This window comes from Rhodnius prolixus, unplaced genomic scaffold (assembly GCF_049639745.1).
Source record: "Rhodnius prolixus isolate KJV_2025 unplaced genomic scaffold, Rpr scaffold_14, whole genome shotgun sequence".
Classification (NCBI taxonomy): Eukaryota; Metazoa; Arthropoda; class Insecta; order Hemiptera; family Reduviidae; genus Rhodnius; species Rhodnius prolixus.
The window spans coordinates 10,450,325-10,458,279 of NW_027411594.1; the positions used below are offsets into that span (position 1 = coordinate 10,450,325).

General features: G+C 37.6%; 1 protein-coding gene across 1 annotated transcript; it reads right to left on the reverse strand.

Moving 5' to 3' along the window:
- Nucleotides 1-699: 699 nt before the first annotated feature.
- Nucleotides 700-6,077, reverse strand: LOC141451878 (proteasomal ubiquitin receptor ADRM1-like). The gene is made up of 4 exons (XM_074123632.1): nt 5,716-6,077; nt 4,115-4,231; nt 3,923-4,025; nt 700-898 (listed from the first exon to the last, which is right to left on the reverse strand). The coding sequence occupies exons 1-4, from the start codon at nt 5,896-5,898 to the stop codon at nt 870-872; spliced, it is 432 nt and encodes a 143-aa protein (XP_073979733.1). The 5' UTR covers nt 5,899-6,077; the 3' UTR covers nt 700-869.
- Nucleotides 6,078-7,955: the final 1,878 nt, after the last annotated feature.

Sequence of the window (7,955 nt, forward strand, 5' to 3'; positions counted from 1 at the left end):
TGTCGGCTCATTCCATACTCCTCCACCAATCTTATTATCTTTAAAAAAAAAAGAAGAAGAAGAATGAAAAAACCCTCACAGAAGAAGGTGGCCGCCCAGGATGGATGCAGCACCACGTTGATGGGGGAGCTTCCAGAGCGCTTACAAACTCTTCTGCCCAAATTGTGGTCCTCCTCAAAATTATCAAGTGTTTCAATAATGAATGGCCACAATAACAGTCCTCAAGGTCCTACAATTTAAACGATAACATTAATTATGGCGCAGGTCGCTTCATTTATTATTATTCCTTAATAAACAAGATTCGCCAATTTCTACTATATTCCTCCTATCTCTCCCCAAATTATGACTCCAAACGGTGTTTATTTTCTTATTTGAGATGTTCGGTAAACAAATAAATGTCCTCGCCTCTCGGCCTTAATTACAGATTAAACTCAATGGCTAAATTAAGTGCAAACTTAATAAAAAGGAAATACTCAATTGGCCGTGTAAACTTATCGGTTTAGGTGGGGGTAAGTGGCTTGCCAAGCGAGCCTTTCAGGTTTGGAAGCTAAACCAGCTCGTTTGACGGGAACAGAATGTTTGCTAGGCGGTCCAGAAAGCATCACACCAGCTGGAGTAAGTCGACAAGTTGTGACGCTGCATAACGCGACGCTCTAAGATCAAGCTGAGTGACTGTGTCCACGGCCCAACTAAACAAAATTACCCATGACATTTACTTGATTATTTTCATTTTGAATCTTTACAGTTAAATGACAAAATTTAATCCATTTTATTCATTTTTGATACATTTCTAGGCGGAGGACTCTTCTTGCATATGGTGGAGTAGTTCTTGTGTCTCTTTCAGGCCAGTCCTTCTTCTAGTAATGTTGCTAAATTTCATCTGGCTCTTTTACGTCATCTGCAAGCAAAATATAGAAATAAACCTTTCAGAATTTTACACCAATTGAGTCCTCAGATAATATCATAAACATAAAAAGTGCATGCTGCATAAATTTTTGTAGTTATTGAGGAGGTTTCTTTTAATCCACTCGCTCCGGACGTACCAAAAAAACAAAAACTATTTTTCCAGAAAATAGTTTTAAATAATGAAAACACAGGTGTGAAGAGGGGGGGAATTGTAGAGTCAATAGTAATATTTAATTGAGCAACAATGCAATCAAGGCGCGATATTGCAACTTGGAATTTTGGGTATTTTGTGAGTTCATTCAATTTCAAAAGCTCCTCCAGTACCGGCACCTATAAATTCGGGTTTTCTCTCTAAAAGTAGAGTTAGAATTAAGAACATTCTCTTCCAGTGGGGGCTTGTTCAACCTGGTACATCCTGTACAGTTCTCTTTTAAGGACAGATGGGTGCATGTTAGTAATTAGTCGATGCAAGAACAATAAGTCGATCATTAATATCAGTTTTTTGTGGTAGTTTAATGATATGGTAATGGGACTCACCTCCATATTTCGGGACTGACCGCAACATATGGTACTCTACCCACACTAACCTGTCTATCTAGGTGTAGTTACAGGCCCACACGCTAGCAACATGATTATAGACAGTAATTCGACAGTAAACCCCCGTTGGTGCCTGACCTAGATAAGTCTGTAAGTCGGCGTGTTTCAGCAGAACGTCCACTGACGCTTCAGAGGCCACACAGTCTGATTTTGAACTTACCGTAGTAAGAGAAAGAACAAACCCTTGATTTGCCCCCGTCAAATACCATCGAGATTGTGTTTTGGTCATCGTTTGCTCATTTTCTCTGGAGATATGTTGTTTGGAACTGCATTAGTTGTTGTGAACCACATTATGTCTATGGCAGCTTTAAGAATGGAGATCTTTGCCACTGCATCCTGCTGTAATTGCACTTTTACATCTTACACAATAAAGCTTGGAATCTAAAAGTTATTTATTCTTTGTAATATTTATGTACATTATGATTTGGTTTGCATACTATCAAAGCGACTCAGGTGAGCCTTAGAAAGCGACCTCTTTACAATGATAAAAGTACTTATGTATGTGAGAACTGTTGCCAGTAAGTTGCATCTTTAGTCTGCTTCTAATACAGAGGCAAATAAATGTCTTTAATTTCCCTTTGACTGGCAGAAAGGCCGAAAGGAGAAGTTCTGTTGGGAGAGGAACTTACCTTTGGGTTTGTATTGAAGACTCGAAAGGGTGTTCATTGTGCAGGGTGTGCAGCCTCTCCTACCTCCTCGGCGACAATACTCCCTTCATCTACCTGACTCTTCCCCTTCGTGTAGTTAGTTTTATTTTTTCTTCCTCTGCTATCCAGCACCAACGTTTGATGAATATTCGATTTTTCCGCTGTTTACCAATCACTTCCCACAATATTTCGTACAGTAGACATACCACAAAGACCTTACAGAAAGGAAGGGAACACCTTGCCCTAGTGTACACTTAACCTACAGCTAATTTATGAAACAGCTGTCGTATGAGATCGAATAAACAAACCAACTCTGTTCGTCACAAAAGTTTAAAAAATAATTTTGAAACATCTGGCCACTTTACTAAACTTCAAATCCTTAAGTTTGGTACTTCTAAATTTTCTTCAAATTTCGTTTTCTTCAAATTCTTACCAAACATTACAGAGTTTGTAAACTCGTAGACTGCACTACAAATATAGGTTAGAAGAGAGCACCGTCATAGTACAGATGAGATTTGTGTTTTGTTATTTAAGCCATTTAAGTGAACTGAAACTTTTTTCTACTTCCGGGTAGTGAGCTGTAGGAAATAGCTTGGAAGAGACAGCTGGATTCGAACCCAGAGTGGTATTCCAGTACAATAATCACTTTCCTCAGTGTTTTATTTATACTAATAATTGTTTACATAATTGGTAAAGGAAGGTAACCTTGTTGCTTAACTGGTTACCTAACATTGTATTTTAGCTAGAAATATTAGTTTTCTGCAAAATTAATTTAATTTCTGAAGTATTTTTGGAAAATAACTATCAATGAAATTTAATCATTATATCGTCCAGTTTGCCAAGAATGTAAGGAGAGGCCCGGTACTGGGATGCCAAAAACTTCATGTAATGTTTGAAAACTATTGCTAATTTTTAATGTTAAATTAATTTGTAATTTTTGTGGTTTTGACCATCTTTTGAATTAACTTACCAATTAAGAAGTAAAAACTGTAGTACTGCTTAAATCAGTTAAAACACTTTCAATCTCTAGTTTTTCAAAGTTGAACTTGTTTCACTAAATTTTGTTAGATAATTTGCCCATTATTTAAAGAGTGCAGAAAAAAATATTTGACAATAGGATATGCTTTTTGTATCTATCAGGATGCCAGGTAATTTCCTTATTAATACTCAAATTAGAAAGGTGATACTAGTTTGAAAAAAATGAACCCATTTATAGACATCTGGCCATTACAAAGATAATAGCCCCAATCTCAGATGTATGTTAGTACAACATGTCGCCTTGCCAAACTAATTACCATCATAATAAGTAGAAAATAATTATTTGACGAATCTAATCTACATTCCATTCAGTCTGTCTGTCTGATAATTCTACATCTGGTTTGTATCTTTTGTTCACTATATTTATTATTATTTTCTCCGAATCTCAATTCAAGCGTGTCCGGGCCATGTTTGCAGTTCGCCATGAAGTAATTCAATTAATATTCATGGAGGAGAAAGAGATGGGGGGTCCTGGAGTGGGGCGGGAGAGGTGACAAGGTGAAAACAATATTCATTTAGATCGTTTATATTTTACATTCCTGATATTGGCAAATTTGTAAGCGTTGATTTTTGAAACAATGTTTTGAAACACAAGTTTTACAATATGAAAAATTGCGGAAAGCTCCAATTTACTCACGACGAGAGCTGGTTTCTAAGACATCCTGGGCAGGATTGCAGTCCCAGTTACAAAGATCACAAGGCAGAGGGTAAGGAGATATTGCCTGCACACTTACCTAAAGTTTTCTTACTGCTTTCTTCGGAATCTGGCGGCGCGCCGTGTGACAGGATGTAGTTCATTAGAGCGAATATGAATTCATCGTCCACATCTTTCGGCTCCTTAATCAATCAGAAAAATGTAAAGCAGCATTACTGATACGACTATATTTCAAGAAATGATCTAGTATTTTCGTGCAATTATCACTGACCTGCATCCAGAAGAAGTATTTTCTTTCCGCTTCCCTAAACTGCAAAAGAAAAACTCTGCCGGTCGTACACTGAGGCACTTTTTTGAATTCTGCTTCCTTCGGAAAGATTATCAATTCCTATAAAAATAATGACTTTTTTGAGTGCTTTTTTGCAAATTATTTGATCGCCGGCCCAGGTGTTGGTTGATTGAACGGCAATCAACTTGTTTCAGCAAAGAATCACTCGCACAGCACTCTTTCACAATACCAACTAATCTCAGATTTTCCTAACTTTTATGGGGAGTGTCGCCCTCATTACACTCTACTTTTTGTCAAAAAAAGAAAGAGGGAAATATTGCGATTACGCCAAATTTGAAAAATTGAGTTTATATCGAAAATATTCGTTTTGATACCTCCTACGTTCGAAATACGGGATCAGGAGAAAATGATCAGGAATGCTAAACAAAGCCTCAAAGCTTAAAAGATTAGAAATTGAAACAAAGTTATGGTTTTCAATTATGGAAATACAAATTTACATTCATTGGTACTATTATTATAGTATGCCCAATTCGCCTAGGTACCTCAAATTTCATATCACTATTTTAATAAGAACTAGCTCCACTTTAAGCACAATTGTGTTGCAAAGCACTTCAGTTTCTAGAGAAAGAAGAAATAAGACAGTGATGGAGTCTAGCGGACACAAGCGCAGATAAGGGAGAGCCAGTGTCTTCAATCAGCCCTAGCATCAGTATATTCGGCAGGTTGGTTGCTGAAAGTTTGAAGAAGATCTGACCTCATGGATGCAAACAATGATGAGAAATGTATTTTTTGCGTTCAGAGTGGGCAAATGTTTGTAAACTTTAAGGAATCAAAGTTTGTGCCTAACTTTTCAACTTTAAAGATCTCAGCCAACTTTGTTATCCTGTACCATCATCAATCCATACTTGCCACCTCAACCTCTCTTCTACATGATACAATAGCCGTTCCTGAAGACTTATGGCTCAATCTCTGTCAAGCCAACCGACCTCATTTCCATTCTTTACCATCTCAAGAGGATGTATTGCAATCCAAATGTTGGAAATTTATTTTTACAGCAAAGATTCACTTTGAGTCCCTTTAATTAATAAAAAGTTTTTCTCTAACAATGGAAAGAACTATTTTTGAGATAATCTCAAAAAATGAATTATCCAATAAGTGCTGTATACAGTTAATATTTTTTGACAGATAATTCTGTCGCAGCTTCCAAACGAAATATGAACTTTATGCTTCCGACTCTTAGATTCAGATATAATATTCTGATTCTAATGTATTTTTATATTTATTAACAATTTCCGGCAATCACTTTTGTTAGAAACTGTCCTTCCGCAAAACTGTACGTATTTTCTGAATAGCAGGGGATAGCGGGTTGAGATGTGGGTTCAGGAGGTACCGTTCTGCCAGGAGATGGGGCGTCTGCCACTGAAATAGGAGCTCCTATGTGAGAATAAGTAAAATGAAAGGGATGGTAGGAGCTCGAGATAACATTTTTCCTGATTCAGCATTTCCAGTAAAAAAATTCAATTTCAGAAATTTTACCAATCGTAAGTGAGAGTAGAGACGGAAGCTGAATACTGAACACTCACATCTTCCACCTGGTTGGTAGAGCGATCCTTCCACGCGAAGTAGATCATACCGTCATCTGCCTGTGAAACTGACACTAAACCTTTTCTGTGGTCTGCGTACACCATTTTACCCTGCATACTCATTTTGCCGGCACGGAACTCCAGTACCAAATCTTGATCAGGCTCTCCTTGAAACAGATCCATCGAGGACCAAACTTTGGAGATCAGTCACTGTACGAAAGTAGACGACCGCCTGGTACATTACTATGTTAAATTTCGCAAGTATTAGAAATAAAATTAAAACATAATTATAAAGTAAAAACTTTGAAATTAAATATTATTAGTGATGCTTTGGTACGCAACATCTGATCTACCCGCATTGCATAAATATAACTATTTATATTATAAATTGAACTCCTAGCAACAATATCAAATATAACTCAGTAATGTGAAACATATTATTGGATTCGCAATGCTATGATACGAGTGATGGCATATTGTTCTTTGACTTTGTAACCGATTTTCATCCACCTTTTGAAAGTCATCATCAGGTCTGTGTGTGACTTTCACTCATCAAACTCCTGTGTCTACAGTCATCACACCATCTGACTCCAAGAGCAGCTCTTTGAGTAAGCTTTCTTCCCGTTCACGTCTCTTCTTTCCGACAGAAGTTCTTCAAAAGTTCAGCATGGCTCCTAATTGAGCATTCTCTGTTATGTGCTTCGTTGTGGGAAATCTCACGAAATTATTGTACAGACTATTAGAACATCCACCCTATTTACCAGACTTGACTCCCACCTGTTCACAGATCTAAAGAAATGTACTTAAAAACATTTCAGTCCAGTGAAGTGTTACATTGCAGTCATTATTTTGCATTTCTTCCGGGTTTAAAACTCAGGTACGGTGACTATTGCGAGAAAAAGGTCGAAGAAAGGGCGTTGTACTAAAGAGGGACTAAGCCAAGAAATAAACATATTTTTTAATTAAAAATTCATACGCCTTACTTCCGACTGTAGTGCGAATAACTCTCTTACCAAGAAACAAAACTAAGAAGCACTAAAGATACATTTTTCCGGAAATATGTTGAAAGGAAACTGACAGATTTGATCCTTATTCAAAGAACATGTGTATGCAAGTATAAAGACTGGAATCTGTTCCGGTCTCTGAAATTCCAGCGATCCTGGATACTTCCAGCAAGCAGAATTGTTATAGTTAGTAAAGGAATTTACAACTTAAATAGAGATCGTAATTGCGAGCGGTTTTTGCTTTCATTTGTCTGCAATCTTTTCAACTGGTGCGCATTAGTTTCTCAGCCAGCCATACTCTTGCATAACTTATTAAGTGCGCAGCATTTTTATTGATTAACCAATTATTGTCGAAGGTTCATCTAGCCCTGTTACCACTCCACCTTCCTCTGGCTTAAGTGACGTAGCTCTAGAGAAAGGGGAATTGGTTTTTCGTATAAGGAGGATTGTTAGGAAAAGAAGCAGAAAAGAGTGTGGTTTAGATGGGCGCGGTGAGATTTTATGGACGATTTAAGTGGTGAGGCGGCTGGGGATATTGGGGCGGCTGGGGATACGGAAGGCGGCTGGGGATATGGGTCTGTCAGTGTATGTTCTTGTGTTACAGCCTTCCCCAGTCTGTTCAGCTTACATAAAGTATACGCTCAATCTGCAGCGCAAAGAACTCCTTAGAGCAGTCAAACTCACACAATCTCCTGCGAGCTCACGCCAGCATCCCTGACGCCTGAACAGAGAGAGAAAACACTTAGATCGTACCCTCTCCTGCAGACAAAACCAAAATTATTATTTTTTCCGTTTTGTTTTTTTGTTTGACGACTCGTATTTACTATCAAACGGTTTCCCCCTCTAGCGCCCGCAGTTGAGTGAATTTACAATTGCTTGTCCATTATATTGCTATTTCTTTGATAAATTTCGCTTGCTCTGTAACAGTACACCGAACTGGCGGTCTTTATTTAAAAACATCTGGTAACTGATTCTCTGATTCTGATTCTGAATTATGAGTTTTCACTTCCTGTACAATGTAAGGAGAAGGAAGGCGTTTGTGTATCACAAGAGTGATTTAGCGAAAAAATCCCTGAACCGAGACACCAACAATAATCTTTGAACTAGCACATTGCTCACGAGTAGCACTATTTTTTTATTTTTTATTATTATTATTTGAGGGAAATGTGATTAATGATACTTCCAAAATCGAACTTATATCAGAACTGCCAGCAGAAACATGAAAAGTTATTGTCA